We start from the raw sequence: 19732 nt of genomic DNA on the forward strand, positions 1-19732 counted from the left end.
AGTCTCATTGGAGTGAAGAGGTGGAAAATATAGAGAATAATCTCGAACACAATGGGAAAATCATTCATCAAGGAGAAGGAAAGGAGAACAAAGGTGATAAGGAAAGGAGAACAAAGGTGATACCCTGGATGATATAGCAAACCATAGTGGACATATCACTAGGATTAACTATTAAGAAAGAATAGAGCAGTATGATGTTACAACTGCTCCACAAACACGTGGAATTTAACGGTGGATCAGGCATCAAAGGTTCAACTAAGAAGAAATCCAATGGAATAGTGAACCCTAGGGGTACTGTTCAGTCATCTGCTAATTCTGGAGATCGTTCGAGGAAGGTTCCGGGTGAGGGGCACTTTGACATTGTTCCTATGGAGGTGATAGGTGATACAGTTGGATCAAGCAACCAAACAGCTTAAGGCAAGGGTGCAGAAATCAATGGAATAGTAGTTCATGTGAATGCAGACACAGTTAACCTAGTATAGGGTCTGTGATAACTTTCAATTCAAAGCAATCCAAGGATCAGTAGATGCCATGGAGCAGCATCACAAGATATTGAAGATAGCTACTGAGCAGACTCAGAATCAAATTTCAATTAATACAAAGGCCTATGATCCAGAGAAAGGAGGCAATATGGCAACTTAAATTGTGGAATCTGCAATGGGTGACCCTGGTATTCTAGCTGAGAAAACTTTTAGTGATACAAGAATTAAGGCAAAGGGCATTCTTATTAATCAAAGAGGTCAAAAGGAGTTGGGAATGGTAGCAAAGGACCATGAACCAAAGCCTTTGGCTCTTCAGATTATCAATGAGGAACCTGAACAGGAGGATCTTGGTGAGGATGTAAATGAGGAATCTATAGCAGCCAATTTCCAGTAGATCGCTAAGTAGGGAGACTTATCGCCCAGGAGCATAAGACAAGAAGACATCAGGTGGTAAGCTGGCTAGAAAACACAAATAAAAATCTGTGCCTGTAAGGGTACAACCAAAGAGGAGTGCTCTCTCCAATTCCAAATAATGTCAATGGATAATGTCTTAATTTGGAATGTGAGGTCAGTGAACACTCAAAAAGCTTTTCAAAGATTAATTAAACTCCATAGGAAGTATAATTTTTATCTGATTGGGTTGGAGACTTGGCAAGACATAGATCAACTTGAGATATATAGAAGAAGCCTGGACATAAAAACTGTGGTTGCTAATGTGAATGGAAAAATCTGGGCTTTCATAGATGAAGATATTGATGTAGAGGTGTTGTATGACATGGAACAACAACTGAATCTTAAGTTATTCCATAGAGTACTAGGTAAACATTTGATTGTGACACTAGTGTATGCTAAGTGTACTGCTTTAGAAAGAATTGAACTATGGGAATCACTGTATCATTTAGCTTCAGACATGATGATTCCTTGGCTAGTAGGAGGTGATTTTAATGTCATTTTATCTGAGGAAGAGAAGTATGGTGGATTGCCAGTATCTAACAATGAAGTAGCAGACTTTGCATATTGTGTTGATACTTGTGCACTGTATGATGTTGGCTTCAAAGGAAGCTTGTACACATGGTGGAATGGAAGATCAGATGATGCATGTATTTTCAAAAGGATAGATAGATATCTAGCTATCCAACAATTTCAAGACATGTTTCCATCATTAGAAGTAGAGCAACTTATCAAATATGGCTCAGACCATGCCCCTTTGGTGTTCTCTTGCAATGTTAACACAGTAAAGGTGAAGAAGTCCTTTAAATTCTTGAATTTATGGATTGAAAACACATCATTCATAGAGGTGGTAAGAGACAATTGGAAGACAGACGATGGGTGCCCGAGTCCTACCTATCAAACACCCCTAAGCATGCGTCTAAGATATAAACTCGAATAACATCTGCTGAATTATGAGAATAATATACATGAAGGAAACATGCCCAAAAAGGCCTACATACATATACATACAACATACGTAGGGCGAGCCGACAAGGCTACTGTAGACAACTATGTACCTCAAAACTGGAAGCCATATACTATCCAACTAGACATACTATCTACAGACCTCTAATAGAAATACAACTGTACAAAGACGAGACTGAGCCACGTCATACCCATATATATACAAACATATCGTACCAAAATCAAAAGCAACTCCGGATCAAGTGGAGCACGCCAACTCTCGCTGATCAAGGATCCTAAGAAGGGGGACCGTCAGCTTGCATACCTGCACCTACGGGCATGAAACGCAGGCCCCGTGAAATAGGGCGTCAGTACGAAAAATGTACCGAGTATGTAAGGCATGAAAATCAGTACGTAACATGAATATATGAAACATGGAATAAAGAAATCCACCTGTAAATCTGAATAACTTTGTAAATTTTGAAACATTTATAATGTCATGCACGTGCATATAAATGTCGTGTATGCATAGGTATGGGTGTACATAATTTCATCAAGCCTCTGAGGGCATCCCATCATATCGTCTCGGCCACTGTGGGCAACATCATCAACATGTACCAACTGATCAGGTGGTGGTGCGTATATAACGCCGTAACCTTTTTTCCATATCCCATATATATTAATATACATATAAATATGCGTATATAACGCCATCTGGTCATGGGTCAATGTATATGCATAAATAAATAAAATGCATGAAAATATGTTAAAAATCTCAATATTCCTTTCGGATAAACTTTATCAACTGCGTATTATTTTGAGACCCATGAATAGAAGATATAATAATATGTCAAATGGGGAATCAAGAACAAAGAGACTCCTAGTATTTCTATGAATAGAGTCATTTATGAAAATTGTGTATTTGCTTGTTTCTTCTGTATAACTTGGACCATGCAAAAAAGAAAGAAGGGATGGCCTTAACATACCTGTAGTAGGAAAAACTCCTTATAATATTCTTGAAGATTGCACCGTACTCTTTTAGAACCACAAAATTTTACGTTGCTACGATTCTAACAATTTTCGTTGGAAACCTTCGTGGATTGAACTTAGAACCCCAAAAATCGGATTGAATTGTACTTCTGTTCTTGAAGTCTTGAACGAATTAAGCTTCTGCTTTTTTGAAGCAATTTGAAACTAGGAAAATGGTATGTAGGATTCTTACTTGGATTATGAACGCTCTGATTCTCTTTTGTCCAAATGGTAAATGTAACAAGACTTATAACAAGTCTTGTTTTGTTAAATTCTCATATAACCTTAGGTATCCACCTAAGCATAAATGACTAAGAGTCATTCTTAGTCTTGTGGCTTTGTGCCACATTTTTTGGGGATAATTTATTAATTTTATCCACTTATTAGTTAACTGGGTAATGTCCCGTTACCCGGTAATTAATCAATTACCCGCATAATTTAAAAATTTCCTTAAATTATTTAAAATTCTACTTATTTTTAATATACTTTATACATTATACTACCATTGTCATATGGTACCTTGCATGGTACTAGTTTATAATTATCGGGTATTATCGCTCGACCCGTATTTTATCCCGAATTGGCCACTTTCAATGAAACTCATTTTCTTTAATTCGTGTACCCTTTATCCTTCATGATACTTATTTATCGCTCGTTATAAATAGCGTAAATACGGTAACCTCAAGATAATCTCATCCCCGAGTCTACGTTGATTAACTGAAGATGAAACTTTTAATGTACATAAAACACGAGATGTAACATCCTTCCCCCCCTTAGAAATATTCATCCTCGAATGTTCAACTCCCTGGGATCTATATAACTTTTGGTAGGGTTTCCCTTGTAACAACACTACTACCAACTCTTCCTGTAGAAGCTTAATAATCTAACGCCACACAGGACCACAATCATCAATAACGACAATGACCTCACACGATCCATGAAAATAACTAACATAAGAATCCGTACACATACCTTGAGGTTATGACGTCTCAGTCGATCCTTCCCTGAAGGAGGAAATTAGTAGGGATATCTAGACTTCATGTCTTCCTTAGCCTCCCAAGTCATTTCTTCCACATTGTTGTTCCTCCAAAGTACTTTCACGGAGGCTACCTCCTTATTCCGTAGTTTGCGGATTTGTCGGTCTAGGATGGTAATCGAAATTTCCTCATAAGACAAGTCCCCTGTAATCTGTACATCATCCGTGGGCACCATTCGGGTAGGATCGCCAATGCACTTCTATAACATAGATACATGAAAAACTGAATGGACAAACTCAAATTCTGAGGGCAATTCTAACTCATAAGCTACTTGGCCCACTCTCTGAATGATCCTATAAGGCCCAATATATCGTGGGCTAAGTTTTCCTTTCTTGCCAAACCTCATCACACCCTTCATAAGTGACACTTTTAAGAATACCCAGTCATTAACCCCGAACTCTAAATCTCGTCGTCGCACGTCAGAATATGACTTCTGACGACTTTGAGCTGTTACCAGTCGATCTTGGATAAAATTTACTTTTTCTATGGCTTGCTGAACCAGGTCTGGCCCATGTAGCCCAGATTCTCCAACATCAAACCACCCTATAGGAGATATGCACCTGCGCCCATACAAAGCCTCGTACGGAGCCATCTGGATACTGGATTGGTAACTGTTATTATATGCAAACTCAATAAGAAGTAGATGTTCATCCCAACTTCTCTTAAAATCCAATACACATGCTTGTAACATATTCTCGAGCGTCTGAATTATGTGCTCGAATTATCTATCAGTCTGTGGATGAAAAGCTGTGTTGAGATTCACCTGAGTTCCTAGACCTCTTTGAAATGAACTCCAAAAATGTGCGGTAAACTGGACCCTACGGTCAAATATAATAGATACTGGTACTCCGTGTAGTCACATTATCTCTTTTATATATAACTTTGCATAATCTTCTATTGTATATATAGATCTCACCGGTAGGAAATGAGCTGATTTCGTGAGCCTATTGACTATTACCCATATGGAATTGAATTTACGATGAGAACAAGGTAAACCCGTGAAAAAGTCCATGTTTATCGCCTCCCATTTCCATGTCGGGATCTCTATAGTCTGCATTATCCCTCTAGGCTTCTAGTGCTCTATCTTCACCTGGTGGCAACTAAGACACTAATCGACAAACTTGGCAATGTTCTTCTTCATATCGTTCCATCAGTACACCTCCTTAATGTCATGATACATCTTAATTGACCCAGGGTGAGTAGAGTACCATGAATAATGTGCCTCTGACATAATCTTGTCTCGTAGCCCTTATAGATCTGGAACACATAAACGGCCCCTATATCGGAGAACCCCGTCTCCTTTGAGCTCTAACAACGGTTTCTTCTGCTGTGGAACTCTCTCTCTCAACTTGACCAACTCCTGGTCATCGTACTGCCTCTCCTTTACTTCATCTATGAGAGATGATTTTACAGTATTCTGGAGTACAACTCCACCATTGTTAGATTCTACTAACCGAACCCCCAAACAATCCAGTTGACGAATATCTCTAGTTAATTGCCTTTTTTCGGCCTCTACATGTGCTAAGCTACCCATAGATCAGTGACTTAATGCGTCTGCTATAACATTAGCTTTTCCTGGATGGTAGATAATGTTAACATCGTAATCTTTCAATAGCTCAAGCCATTGCCTCTGTCATAAATTTAACTCTTTTTGTTTGAAGATACATTGTAGGCTTTTATGATCTGTGAATATATCAACATGAATACCATATAAATAATGTCGCCATATCTTTAGTGCATGGACAACCGCAGCTAATTCAAGGTCGTGGGTCGGATAATTCCGCTCATGCTTCCTTCACTGCCTTGACACATACTCAATTACTTTCCCATGTTGCATCAGGACACAACCTAATCCAATACCTGAAGAATCACAATAGATAACATAACCATTGGTCCCTTCTGGGACCGTTAGAACCGGTGCTGAAGTTAATCTATCCTTTAATGCCTGGAAACTCCGCTCGCAAGCATCGGTCTGCTGAAACTTTGCTCCTTTCTGAGTCAACTTTGTCAAAGGTGCTGAAAGGGAAGAAAATCTCTCTACAAATCTCCTGTAATAGCTTGCCAAACCGAGGAAGCTACGAACCTCCGTCAGTGTTATGGGTCTAGGCCAAATCTTTACTGCCTCAATATTTTGTGTATCCACCCGGATGCCTTCACCCGAAATGATATGCCCAAGGAAAGCTACAGAGTTTAACCAGAATTCACATTTAGAGAATTTTGCATACGACTTTCTTTTTTGAAGAGTTCTGAGCACAGTACGCAAATGATCTGCATGTTCAACATCTAAACGAGAATACACCAATATATTGTCGATAAATACAATTACGAACAGATCCAAAAAGGGCCTAAAAAACAGTTCATCAAATCCATGAATACTGCTTAGGCATCGGTCAAATGGAATGACATAACATGAAACTCAAAGTGCCCGTATCTGGTTCTAAATGTTGTGTTTGGAATATTTTCCTCCTTAACCCTTACCTGATTGTACCCAGACCTCAAGTTTATTTTTGAAAAACACTTGGCACCTTGAAACTATTCAAATAAATTGTCAATCCTTGGTAGCGGGTACTTATTCTTGACCGTCACCTTATTCAACTATCTATAATCAATACACATCCGTAAGGAGCCGTCTGTTTTCCTCACAAATAACATAGGTGCCCCCACGGTGATGTACTAGGTCTAATAAAGCCTTTTTCAAGCAAGTCCCTTAGTTGTTCCTTTAACTCATTCAGTTCTACGAGGGCCATTCTATAGGGAGGAATAGATATTGGATGAGTATCTAGTAGTATGTCAATAGCAAACTCAATTTCTCGCTCTGGCGGAAGACCCAGAAGCTTATCGGGAAAAACATCGGAGAACTCATTAACCACAGGGATAAACTGAATGGTTGGTAACTTTACTTCCATATCCTGAACCCAAACTAAGTGATAAATACAGCCGCTCCTGATCATCTTCCTTGCCTTGAGATAGAAAATTAATCTACCTCTCGGTGACGCCGTATTACCTTTCCACTAAAGAAGCTCCCCTGGAGATTGAAATCGGACTATCTTTGCTCCACAATCAACATTTGCATGAGAAGAAGCCAACCAATCCATACCCATTATAACATCAAATTCTACCATATCTAACTCGATTAGGACTGCTACGGCGGATCGACCAAACTACTATTATACAACCCCAATACACTCGCTTAGCTATTACTAAGTCCCCAATAGGTGTAGACACTTCAAAAGGTTTAACCAATTCAGGTTTTATTCCAAACTTACTAGCAATCAACGGAGTAACATATGATAAGGTGGAACCTGGGTCAATCAGTGCATATACATCATATGAGGAGACTGATAATATACTTGTAACAACATCAGGTGATGACTCCTGGTCCTGTCGTCCTGCCATTGCATAAATGCGGTTCTAAGGACTGCTCGAGCTAGATGCTCCGCCTCTGCCCCTACCACGACTCATTGGTGCTTGTGGACCTTGCCTAGGGGGGCGTACTGATGATGACGAACCAACTACAGATCCCGCTTTCTGAGCTATGCTTAATTACCTCTTATCGGACAATCCTTCATAACGTGGCCCGGATAACCACAGGTATAACAAACACCTAATCCCATACGGCACTGCCTGATATGCTGCTTACCACATTGAGCACATAATGGCAAGGGTGGCCTCATCTTACTTGACTCACCCCTTTACTGAGAACCTAAGGCCCTGAAATTCTAACAAGACCCATAATATGTGGAACGATCAAATCTCTTACTGCCAAACTGAAAGGGCACGCTAGCCGATGGCTGGGTTGGATACCTCGGGTACTGTTGCCTCTGACCACCTCGAAACTCACCAGAAGGACTCGAAGACCTCGCTATCTTATTTTGGGCCCTATTATGCTCACGATCGGCCCTCTGTTTCTGCTTATGCTCCTCTACACCCTGAGCGTATGCTTGAATATGAGAAATATCCATGTCTGGCTAAAGTGAGACCGACATACAATCGTTAAGCAAGTGAGGTTCTAATCCCATCACGAACCTATGCACCCGATCCTCCATCTTAGATACAATAGTGGGAGCATACCTAGCCAACGAATCAAACTAAAGGATGTACTCCCGAACACTCATGTTACCCCGCTGAAAGTTCAAGAACTTATCAACTCTGGCCCGTCTAAGCTCTGGTGGCATATAATGACAAAGAAAAGCTTCTATAAACTCCTGCCATACTGCTGTAGGGGCATTCTCACCTCTGGACAATTCCCAAGACTCGTACCAATTAACTGCAAGATCTCGTAGTCTATAGGAAGCTAGCTCAACTAACTCAGTCGCAGTGGCCTTCATTACCCTTAACGTTGTCTACACTCTATCAATAAATACCTGAGGGTCCTCGTTTGGATCTGCCTTAGTGAATACCAGAGGGTCTAAATTAATGACGTCATGAACCCTCACACTGACGAACCTGTCTGCATGACCAATACGTACTTCCTGACGCCGAGCCTGTGCGGCTACTAATCGGGTTAATAGCTGAATAACATCTTTCATCTCCTGACCCAGTGCATCTGGCTGAGGAGCTAGACGTACATGGGCGGGCGCTGGAGCTGGTTCCCCTCGGAACTCCTTTGGAAAGGGCAGGGTATGTGAAGTCTGAGAAGGAATCTCACTATGAGACTCTCCCTGAGCCCTGGTAACTCGTGGCGCTCGATTAGTAGTCTCGCTAGCCACATACTTTCCCTTCTATGTAGCTGTACTCTTTGGAGGTGATCACGCCCAACTATGCCTTATAAAAAGGACACGCGGACGTTGCAAATATAATCTGAGTATTTAGCCCAGAGTCGAACCCACAAGGAATTAACCTATCAATTACTCTCGTTAGACTTACTAAATTCTATGGAATCAACTTCCCAAACGTTCTGAATAACAATTGAGGATGTTTCTACTAACTAAGAAGGAATGTAAATAAGCAACTGAAAACTAACTATGATTAAGTTGTAAACAATCAAGAGAATGTTCTAAGCTAATGATTTCCCCTATTGATGGAATCCATTCCGGTTATGTTTCACATAGAATTGACTAATCATCTCTATCAATCATGAGCACTCTTATTACCATAAATCTCTCCCGAGTGATCACGATAATTTACTAGATGCACTCTTCCGAGATACGCTAGCTGGCTTTGTTTATTACAGTTCACTTTAGATTGCACCCAAGACTTCGTTATCCCTAATCCCGCATTTAAACCCTCAGTTATTGATCCATCATATACTTTGGGAGTGGTTTTGTTCAACAATTACCTAAATATGAACTCTCTTCCGAGTTATGCACACTAAATAGGCACATCTAATTGAGGATCCTGTCAATTAATTACAACAAGAACATATTTGAACAAATAGAGATTTAACTTGGAAAACTATATTAACATAACAAGAAGTTTAACCTTCAATAGGTTCCATCAAAGCCTTAGACTAAATATTTAGCTACTCATACTAGTGTTAATCATAACAATATTCAAATTCATCACAAATCGTAAAAACAAAAGGAAGAAAGGAAGAACTCGATGTTGAATTATCCTCCTTACCTCTTGCCTCTCCTTGCCTTGAACTAAGCTATGAAAACCTTGATAGTGAATCTTTGGGTGAGCTGGACCTTCTATAGGTTAAGTGAATTTACCCTTGAACTTCCAAGTTTACCCCTGAAATTTAATTTTCCAGAACTGGGCTAGCACGGCTGCGCTAATGGATGCGCTAGTGACCGCGCATATGCCCCATCATTCTGCCTCGACTATCTGGGCTAGCACGATCGCGCTAGTGACCGCGCTAGTCCAGGTCTTCTTTTCATCTCTTCTTTTTCTCGTCTTCCCATGTACTTAGCTCCTAAGGGCTTTTCTTGCTTCAATTTAGCTCTAATCACAGCTTTAAGTCCTCATACGTGCTACTCACTCCTGCAACGTGTGAAATTCACAATTAGAGCCAATTATCATCATTTAACTATATTATCACAGTAAAACATAATCAAACTAGGGCATAAACAATTGCCAAATTACATAAATCTAGCCTATTATCAATACCCCACACTTAAATCATCGCTAGTCCTCGAGCAATCCACCACACTCTATATAGGTTCCTTCACTAAGCATTATTCCCTAACGCATCACACCAAGAACAAATCACATAAGTTACGCCTAGTAGTGAACAATCTTCGCCTCAAAAGTCGACTTTCACGTGCCGTACATTATTCATACTTACTCAAATTACTCTACACAGAAGTCAAGACTTGCCTTTTCTTCGTGAATCACATGCCCTCACAACATACAAGAGAGTCGTTCCACATATAATGATATTTAGAACATTTAGGAACTTAGATAGACAAAATTCGCTCACTCTCAAAAAGAACATTCACATGCCACAAAGATGCACCATAGTCTTGCCCGTAGTGTACTACTCTACTAATCGAGCCCACTCAGTCTAAGATCAATAGGACTTCACTTGGTTGTAATGTAGGCTAAGGGACAGGTAGGATATATTTGGATATAGTGACTAACCTCCCTAAGCACTTTTAATTCAATTACATTAACCTTCAAAACCATACTTATGTCAACCAAACACTCCACCACTTTTTATTTACAATATTCCCATCCATTAGGTGCAATTGTAACAAACCACCACTTATCGATTACTACATTTACTCAATTTTTTTTCTTTTTCAGTGGTGCTTATTCTTTTACTTTTCCAAACAGTGCTCCTTTTCTCTATTTCAATGGTTCCACTCAAACACCAAACCACCACCCCACACTTTTGCTTTTGCATAATTTCAATATCATTCAAGTGCTTATGAGAGGTAAAGGGGTTCAAACAGATGTCCATTCAAACAATTGGGTAAGGTTCGCAACGTGGTTGCCAAAGAAACAGTCTTATAGGCTCAACGGGGTTGACTACGATGCACTACAGTTAGGTGGGTTTACTTTATATGTCTGGATCAACAAAGAAATGCCTATATCACTTCTAAGACTGAATGGAACTACTATTTCGCTTTGCAAACACACGAGGCAAGTTCTAGGCATTGAATGTAAAGCATAGAATACTATACAACTCACACACACATGGCACATGATTCACTCTAGATTGGCTTATCAAGACACTCTCATTTGAGTATTCAAGTCAGTGACAAACATACAATTTAAGACACTTTAACAAGAGTCAACCACTGAAATTAAGCGTTACACTCTAGTGTCTATTGTGTTCATGTGTATCAACGCTAAGGGTTTCTCTTTCGATTTTAGCTCATAGCCCATCAATCCTAACTAAAAACTAAAAAACAAACAAACTAAACAGAAACTACCTACACTAGATTCAAGTAAACCCTTGGAAAAGAACCGTGGCCCAAAGAAAAACCAAGGGGAGTTACTACACTACCTAAAAATAAAAAAAATCTTTTTGGTCTTTTCTCTAGACGTACTTCCCTCAAGAAAATTTTCTAAAGGATCCGTCATTAGGACAAGTCACTTACCTACTTTAAACTCACCTAATGAATCTCTTACTCAAAACACCAAAAACAATTAAAGAGAAACAAAGAAACATCAACCAGTCAAATTGCTACATATACATATATACATTGAAGTATCCCCCACCCCACACTTAAAATGCAGACATGTCCTCATGGCATAAAAAGTAAAGAATAGTGAGGTAAAGGAACTTCCCTGAAATATCACTCCTGATCGGAGACGGTGTCTGGGTTCACATTGCAGGCACGACCCAGAGCTCTCAGCCAGCCTAAGAATTTCTTCTCCGACTTCACCTGCCGGTCAGCCACCACGTCTACGCAGGTACCCAAATCAGTGACTGAGGTACGCAACCCAGCCACCTCCTGCTCCAAAAGGGTGAAACGGGACACTCGGGCAGCTCCAGAAGATGTTGCAGTCCCAGATAGTACTGCAGCTGTTGCACTTTGCTCATGGGCCTGTGGTTCGGCTCCCACGTCCTCCTTCTCGGCCTCCTCTTCCTCCGAGTCATCAGAGCCACTACTATCCTCCCCACTTGCTGCTGCCGGCTCCTTACCCGTGGTTATCTTGTCAGCCCGGAACTTGCAGTCTTTTGGAACCAGCCCATCCACCGCCAGATTTTCCGGCACCCGAGCTTGCCTTTAAAGTTTAGTGGCCAAAGAAGGGAAAAAGAATCCATACCTTTTGATTGGAAGTGGGTGACCATATCCTCATGAATCACTTTGGCCACGTTGAAGTTGTGACCATTGATGAAGCACAAAATCAAGGTCGCTCGGGGGCCATTCACTTCCGTAGTGTTGAGGGATGGGATCAGACGATTGTTGATAATATACAACCAACACTTCCCTTCAAAGGTTAGTGCCGAGGAGTGAAATTTCTCACCATACTTCATCTAGATCACCTCCTTCCCGAGTACATAGATCGTTTCAAAGAACCTCTCCCACTGTGTGTGTGCTCGGCCATACCCCTCATAATAGTCATCATAAGGATCCATAGGAGGGGAAGCTGGTACGCCGTCCGTATAGCCTCAACAGAGGCTTCACCGCCTTTCGGCGCACCATGACCACTCCATTTACATGCTCCTTCACATTGGCGTAAAATTCTCTACCAACCATTACATTTCCCTCGCCCGGCTTGTCAATGAAAGTTTTCAACCCCCGCCTCACCAACTCAGTGTACATGTGAGGGCAGTGTAGCTGAATCGATCCTATGTCAATTCCCCTCTCCGGAATCGGCTTTTTAGAGGCCTTATCCGCAAAACGGTCCTGAGCCTTGGCAGAGACAAATTTGTTACTATCAAAGGGGCGGGCAGGGGTTGCCCCGCGTGCCCTGGACGAGCCAACTTGGCGGCTAGAAGAGGCACCTGTGGCACGGCGTTTCCAAGATGGAGCCATATTACCTAGAAAATGGGAGAACATTAGCACATCCTAACACAAACTTGTGACGCAATGCGGTTACTTAGACTTCACATGCATAAGTAGTCAAAACTACACAATTGCGTTCACAGAGGCATTTACACAAACAATTTGTGGGCATTCTACACTCATACCCCATTTCACACATGTTACAACCTCAACCCACCACAATATCCTCCAAAATCACAAACCAAGTGAAGCAACACCCCACCCATCTCACCACCCACAAACACTATAACATATGTTACCAATTCTACTAATCAAAACAGAGAAAACCAACTACATAAATGCAACACAAGAGACCCACGAAATTCTAAAAAAATAAAAATAAAAAAAGGCAAAAAATTGAACAAGGAACACATACCTGTAGTGATAAAGTGTGGGGAGAAGAGAAGAAAAGTAGAAGTGAATGAGGCTTGAGACTTGAGAGTGTGAGGATGGGGAATATGTTAGAGAAGAGGAGAGTTCTTTGAAGAAGAAGGGGGGATAGGGTTGGGAAGGGTTGTTGGAGATGTTTGTATCGGTGGGGTGGGAATTTGGGATTTAAGAGGGGGTTATTAGATAGGGGTTTAATTTAGACTAAATAAAAAAAAATTAACATGAGGAGAAAATAAAATAAAAAAAGCAACACAAAACGCACAGATATGGGTGGGACTAGCGCGGTTGTAGCGCGGTACGAGTGCGGCCGCGCTAGCCCAGGCAGAACACAAACCCATATGCGCGACCGCTAGCACGATCGTGCTAGTAGCACGGCCAGTAGCGCGTTCAATAGCGCGTGCGCGCTAATATTTTTGAGCCTAGGCAGAATACTTGCCCATATGCGCGGTCCATAGCGCAGCCTGTAGCGCGGGTGCGCTCCTAGGCACAATTGTTTTCATATTTTCCACTTGTTCTTACCACTTTCGATGGCCTTATCACCCGCCCATTGTCACCTGCATTGATTAGCGCTTCCTAAAAACTCACAATTATCAACTACTACTATCGTTGAGTTACCTCCCAACCAGCGCCTTAGTTAATATCGTGGCACGACGATTACAACAATTCAATGGGTTACCTCCCATGCAGCGCCTGATTTAACATCGCGGCACGATGCAGACAAACGCATTTAAGGCTCGCTCGACCTTTGAGGTTCCGTCAGGTGGATCTCAGACACTTCCTTTGGTTCTTTCATGCCTATGTATAGCTTTAATCTCTGCCCATTGACTCTAAATATGTGAGATTCTTTCTATGAGGCAATCTCTACAGTCCCTGAAGGGAATACTTCTACTACTCGAAATGGACCAGACCATCGTGACTTAAGCTTACTAGGGAACAACCATAATCTTGAGTTATAGAGCAATACCATGTCCCCGGGTTTGAAATGTCGCTCAACAATGTTTTGGTCGTGCAACATCTTCATTCTTTCCTTTTACAACCTTGTGCTCTCAAAAGAAAGATGTCAACTCGTCAAGCTCATGCAATTCAGTGATTCTCGTTGTGCCCGCAGCTTTAATGTCTAGGTTCAGCTGTTTCAGTACCCACCAAGCTTTATGTTCAAGTTCCACTAGCAAGTGGCAGGCCTTCCCGAACACCAACCTATATGGTGACATACCAATTGGTGTTTTAAAAGCAGTTCTATAAGCCCATAGTGCATCATCTAGCTTTTTTGCCCAATCTATTCTTGTGGCGTTCACAGTCTTGGTTAGCACACTCTTTATCTCTCTGTTGGACACTTCAACCTGTCCACTAGTCTGGGGGTGATATGGGGTTGTCACCTTATGGTGCACGTCATACTTCGCTAGCAACTTCTCGAAGGCTCGATTACAGAAGTGGGTGCCTCCGTCACTGATAATCACTCTCGAGGTCCCAAAACGGGTGAATATGTTCTTATTCAAAAATCCCACTACCACTCTTGCATCATTAGTGGGCAAATCTGTAGCTTCTACCCATTTGGACACGTAATCCACAGCAACAAGTATGTACGTATCGCCAAAGGAGCTGACAAAGGGTCCATGAAGGCAATTCCCCAGACATCAAACACTTCCACCTCTTGAATCGGTTCATGGGCATCTCATGGCGACGGGAAATGTTCCTGATTTGCTGACATTCATTGTAGCCCTTCACCCATTGGTGCACATCTTTAAACACTGTTGGCCAAAAGAAACTGGCCTCTAGCACTTTCGCAGCTGTCCTGACTCCTCCAAAATGCCCTCCATATGCCGATGCATGAAATGCCTGCAAAATAGAAGATGGTTCTATCTCGGGGACGCACCTCTAGATCATATTGTCAGAACATATTCAAAACAGGTAAGGTTCATCCCAATAATACATGTGACAGTCACGATAAAACTTTTTCTTTTGTACAGAGGAAAGGTCATAGGGAACTATACCACTGGCCAGGTAATTTGCAAAGTTTGCATACCATGGCACTTCCTCAAGACTAGTAGCGAGCAGTTGCTCGTCTGGAAAGGTTTCTAGAATATCCTCAACCTCAACTAACTTTTCAGCTCCCTCAAGTCGTGATAGATGGTCAACGACTTGGTTTTCTGTGCCCTTACGGTCATGACTTTCGAGGTCAAATTCTTGTAGTAGCAACACCCAACAAATCAGGTGCGTCTTAGACTCCTTATTCTCAATCAAGTACCTGAGAGCTGCATGATCAGTGTATACAATTACCTTAGAGCCAATCAGGTATGATTGGAACTTGTCGAAAGCAAACACCAAAGCCAACATCCCCTTCTCAGTCACGGTGTAGTTCAACTGGGCTCCACTCAGCGTTCTACTGGCATAGTAGAATGGATGCATCAGCTTGTGTTTCCGCTGTCCCAGCACTGCCCCCACTGCGTAGTCACTGGCATCACACATGAGTTCGAATGGTTTCTCCCTATCAGGGGCAACAATAATGGGTGTTGTGAACAACCTCTTTTTCAGCTCCTCGAATGCTACCCTGCAATCATCAGAGAACAAGAAAGGGTGATATTTTTCTAACAACTTATAGAGAGGACTGGCAATTTTTGAAAAGTCTCTTAAAATTGCCGGTAAAAATCGGCATGCCTGAGGAAGCTCCTGATTGCCTTGACTGACGTTGGAGGTGGCAACTTTGCTATCACGTCAACTTTAGCGCGATCCACCTTGATTCCTTTACTTGACACCCGGTGCCCCAAGACTATGCCCTCTTGTACCATGAAATAGCACTTCTCCCAATTAATAACCAGGTTAGTCTCAATACACCGTTTCATCACACGAGTCAGATTTATAAGGCACTCATCAAATGAGTTCCTCACCACTGGGAAATCATCCATGAATACCTCCATTATGTCTTCTACCATGTCGGTGAATATGGACATCATGCACCTTTGGAATGTGGCGGGTGCATTACATAGGCCAAATAGCATCCTCCGAAAAGCATAAATGCCATATGGGCAAGTGAAGGAGGTCTTCTCTCGGTCTTTCAGTGTAATAGAGATTTGATTGTACCCTGAGTATCCATCTAGAAAATAGAAGTGTGACCTCCCTGCCAATCTGTCCAACATCTGATCAATGAAAGGAAGTGGGAAGTGGTTTTTTCGGGTGGGCAGGTTTAACTTTCTGTAGTCCATGCAAATTCTCCAGCCCGTGATGGTTCTCGTAGAGATCAGTTAATTGTTATCATTTTTGACTACCGTCATGCCACCCTTTTTAGGCACATATTGAACCGGGCTAACCTAGCTGCTGTCAGAGATTGGGAAAATGATTCCCGCATCTAACCACTTTATCACTTCTTTTTCACCACTTCCTTCATGTTAGGGTTCAGCCTTCTTTGGTGTTCTTTGGAAGGTTTGTGTCCCTCTTCCAGCAGAATTTTATGCATACAGTAGGCGGGGCTGATCCCCTTAATATCTGCCATGGTCCACTTAATGGCAGTCACTCCTTGAGTACCTGCAAGTGTTGTTGTGCCTGCACATCTAACAAACTAGATGAGATAATAACAGGTAATGTGGAGTCAGGTCCAAGGAACTCCTACCTTAGATGGCCAGGCAGTGGCTTCAATTCCAACTTTGGTAGTTCTTCGATGGATGTCTTGGCTGGAGGAGTTTCTCTATTTTCTAAGTGCAAGGGCTCAAATTCAAGAGTTCTATCCCAGAACCTTCTGCCCTCTAACGCCAACACCCATTCTTCCAGTTCTTCTCTATTCACCTCATCTAAATTCATTAGACATGCAACAAGAGGGTCCTCAATAGTCAGCATCTCATCATCAGCTTCTACAATTACATCCACGACCTCAATAAGAGAGCAATTGGCAAATTCACTTGGTCGTCTCATAGATTTTTGCACATTGAATGTTATCTCTTCACCATTCAATCTCATCTTGAGCTCCCCAGTCTCACAATCAATGAGAGCTCTCCCAGTGGCCAAGAACGACCTTCCCAAAATTATGGGAATTTTTTCATCCACCTTGCAGTCTAAGATCACAAAATCTGCAGGGAACCCAAATTTCCCTACCTGAATCAACACATCATCCAGGATACCAGAAGGTCTTTTTACGGTCATGTTAGCCAACTACAACAATATAGAAATGGGTCTAGCTCTTCCAATCCCCAGCCTCTTATAAATCGCCAGGGGCATAAGATTTATGCTGGCCCCTAGATCACAAAGTGCCTTGGCAAAATCAAAATTACCAATGGTGCAGGGAATTGTAAAACTCTGTGGGTCAGACAGCTTCTCAGAAATTGGTCTAGTCTCCACTGCACTGCATGTCTGAGTAGGAGTAACTGTTGCCAAGTCTTGGAAATCGAATTTTCGGGACATCAAGTCCTTCATCATTTTTGCATAACCAGGCATCTCCTTCAGAGAATCAATCAAGGAAATATTTACCTGGATTTGTTTTAGAATCTCTAAGAACTTCTTGTATTGTTTCTCTTTTTGGTACTTGGCCAGCCTCTGTAGGAATGGTGTTGATGTCTCTTCTTTCCAATAATCTGGGTATTTTCTTTGTCAGACACCCCCTCAACTACCGGCTCCCGAGCTGTCTCAGCTTCTCTCTCAGCTTCATTCTGGGTGTTAGGTTCTTCCTAGGCAGGCTGTACTGTCACCTCTGTCAGCTTCGTTGAATCATCTAGCTCAATGGGAACTGGTACAAGTGTCTCAGCCTGTCTGCTTTCTCGAGCTCTCTCTTGCTCCACGTCTAAATCTCTGACATTCCGTAGACTCACTACCATCATCTGCTTCGGGCCTTGATCTTTTGGATTTATTTGAGTGTCTGCAGGTAATGTCCCATGAGGACGATTATTCAAAGACATCGAAATCTGGCCCATCTGCACTTTAATATTCTTAATAGCTGAATCATGTGCATCTACTCTTTCACTGATTTTTGCATTAGACCCAATAACTTGTTGCATTATTGCCTCAAGTCTAGAAAACCCATCTTCCTATCATCCACCATGTTGCTGCTGAGGGGGATGATACCCCTGCTGCTGATTTTGATTATTATATCCCTGTGAGGTCTCATACCTCCCACGTTTCCATTGTTGAACTGTGGCTAGACTGGCCTGTACGGCTGATTTTGTTGGCCCCAATTCTGACCACCCTGTCTTTGGCCTCCATAACTAGACACATAATTCATGTCTTCAGGGTAGTGATGATGATCATGTTCTGCATTCCACTGGTTACCAATTGGCTGAATAATGCAAGATGTGCACAAGCCCCCATTGGTAGTATCTACAATGTGTACCTACTGCTTCTGCCCTGACTCTTCTACCTTTTTGGTGAGTATAATCATCTATGTCATTAACATGGCCATGTTTTCAGCAAGAGTATTGGATGGATCTACAGGCACTGAGTGCACCACTGGAGTGATAGGTGCATTCTTGGTTGTCCACCCCAAATTCTATGCCATTTTGTCAAGCAGACTCTGGCCTTCTCTCCATATTTTGCTCAAACATGCTCCACCAGCTGAAGCATCAACATTACCCTTCACACTATCTGACAATCCCATATAAAACCGCTACCCCAACATCAGATCTGGAATACCGTGGTGCGGATATATAACCAGCATCCCTTTGAATCATTCCCATGTTTCATGCAGTGTCTCGATTGGTCTATGTTTGAAACTCAAAATTTCATCAATTTGTTGAGCAGTCTTGTTGGGTGGGTGGAACTTGTTCACGAATTGCTTGACTAATTCCTCCCAAATTGTTATGGAATTAATGGGGAGTGAGTTTAGCCAGGTCTGGGCAGCTCCTGTCACTGAGAATGGAAACAATAACAGCTTGATTGCTTCCTGAGTTACGTTGGGCTGCCTTTGAGTTTTGCAGATTGACAGGAAATTCTTTAAGTGCTGTTAAGGATCTTCGACTTGTGACCCCGAAAATAGTCCCTTGTTTTGCAACAAGTGCAGCATGTTGTTCGTGATTTGAAATGATTCACCCTGTATCTGCTGGACTAAAATTGCTGTGGCCAAGTTCTCTGCTATGGGTTGTGCCCAGTCATAAAGCGCAGCCTCTGGCACAAGAGGTGCCACTAGCGCTACTGGCACTACCGGCGCAGCTGGGTCTACTATGTGATCCCCCATGTCTGGTTCAAATTGTTCAGTTGTTTGTTGTTGTTTGTTTTTCCGGTTGGCTCGATTCAAGGCCTTGAAAACTTTCTCAGAATCTGATAATGCTTCAAATACTTCACCAGTTCTCGATGGGTTTCTAGGCATGCACCTGTACAGCCAAGTCAACAAACGTTAAAATTTTAATGTAAAGATTGGTTATAGAGAAAACTGACTACACTAAATTTTTTTGTATTTATATTAATTGTAATTGATAACACCGTTAAGACCCGGCAATGATGCCAAAATTTGATCACGCCCAACTATGCCTTATAAAAAAGACACGCGGACGTTGCAAATATAATATGAGTATTTAGCCTAGAGTCGAATCCACAAGAA

General features: G+C 41.9%; 2 protein-coding genes across 2 annotated transcripts; one reads left to right on the forward strand and one right to left on the reverse strand.

Moving 5' to 3' along the window:
* Positions 1-1020: 1020 nt before the first annotated feature.
* Positions 1021-1872, forward strand: LOC104239391 (uncharacterized). The gene has a single exon (XM_009794019.2). It carries the CDS (start codon positions 1021-1023, stop codon positions 1870-1872), a length of 852 nt encoding a protein of 283 aa, XP_009792321.2.
* Positions 1873-17358: 15486 nt separating this feature from the next.
* On the reverse strand, positions 17359-18197 carry LOC138887484 (uncharacterized). The gene is made up of 2 exons (XM_070169238.1): positions 17892-18197; positions 17359-17739 (listed from the first exon to the last, which is right to left on the reverse strand). Exons 1-2 carry the CDS (start codon positions 18195-18197, stop codon positions 17359-17361), a joined length of 687 nt encoding a protein of 228 aa, XP_070025339.1.
* Positions 18198-19732: the final 1535 nt, after the last annotated feature.

Source organism: Nicotiana sylvestris, chromosome 3, assembly GCF_000393655.2.
Source record: "Nicotiana sylvestris chromosome 3, ASM39365v2, whole genome shotgun sequence".
NCBI lineage: Eukaryota > Viridiplantae > Streptophyta > Magnoliopsida > Solanales > Solanaceae > Nicotiana > Nicotiana sylvestris.

Excerpts from the sequence above, each read along its gene's own strand:
- LOC104239391 (XM_009794019.2), top strand. The coding sequence starts at position 1,021 with ATGGATAATGTCTTAATTTGGAATGTGAGGTCAGTGAACACTCAAAAA.
- LOC138887484 (XM_070169238.1), bottom strand. The coding sequence starts at position 18,197 with ATGCAACAAGTTATTGGGTCTAATGCAAAAATCAGTGAAAGAGTAGAT. Across the intron at positions 17,740-17,891 it reads ATTCAACGAAGCTGACAGAG|AGGCTGGCCAAGTACCAAAA; the intron begins GTGACAGTACAG and ends CCATTCCTACAG.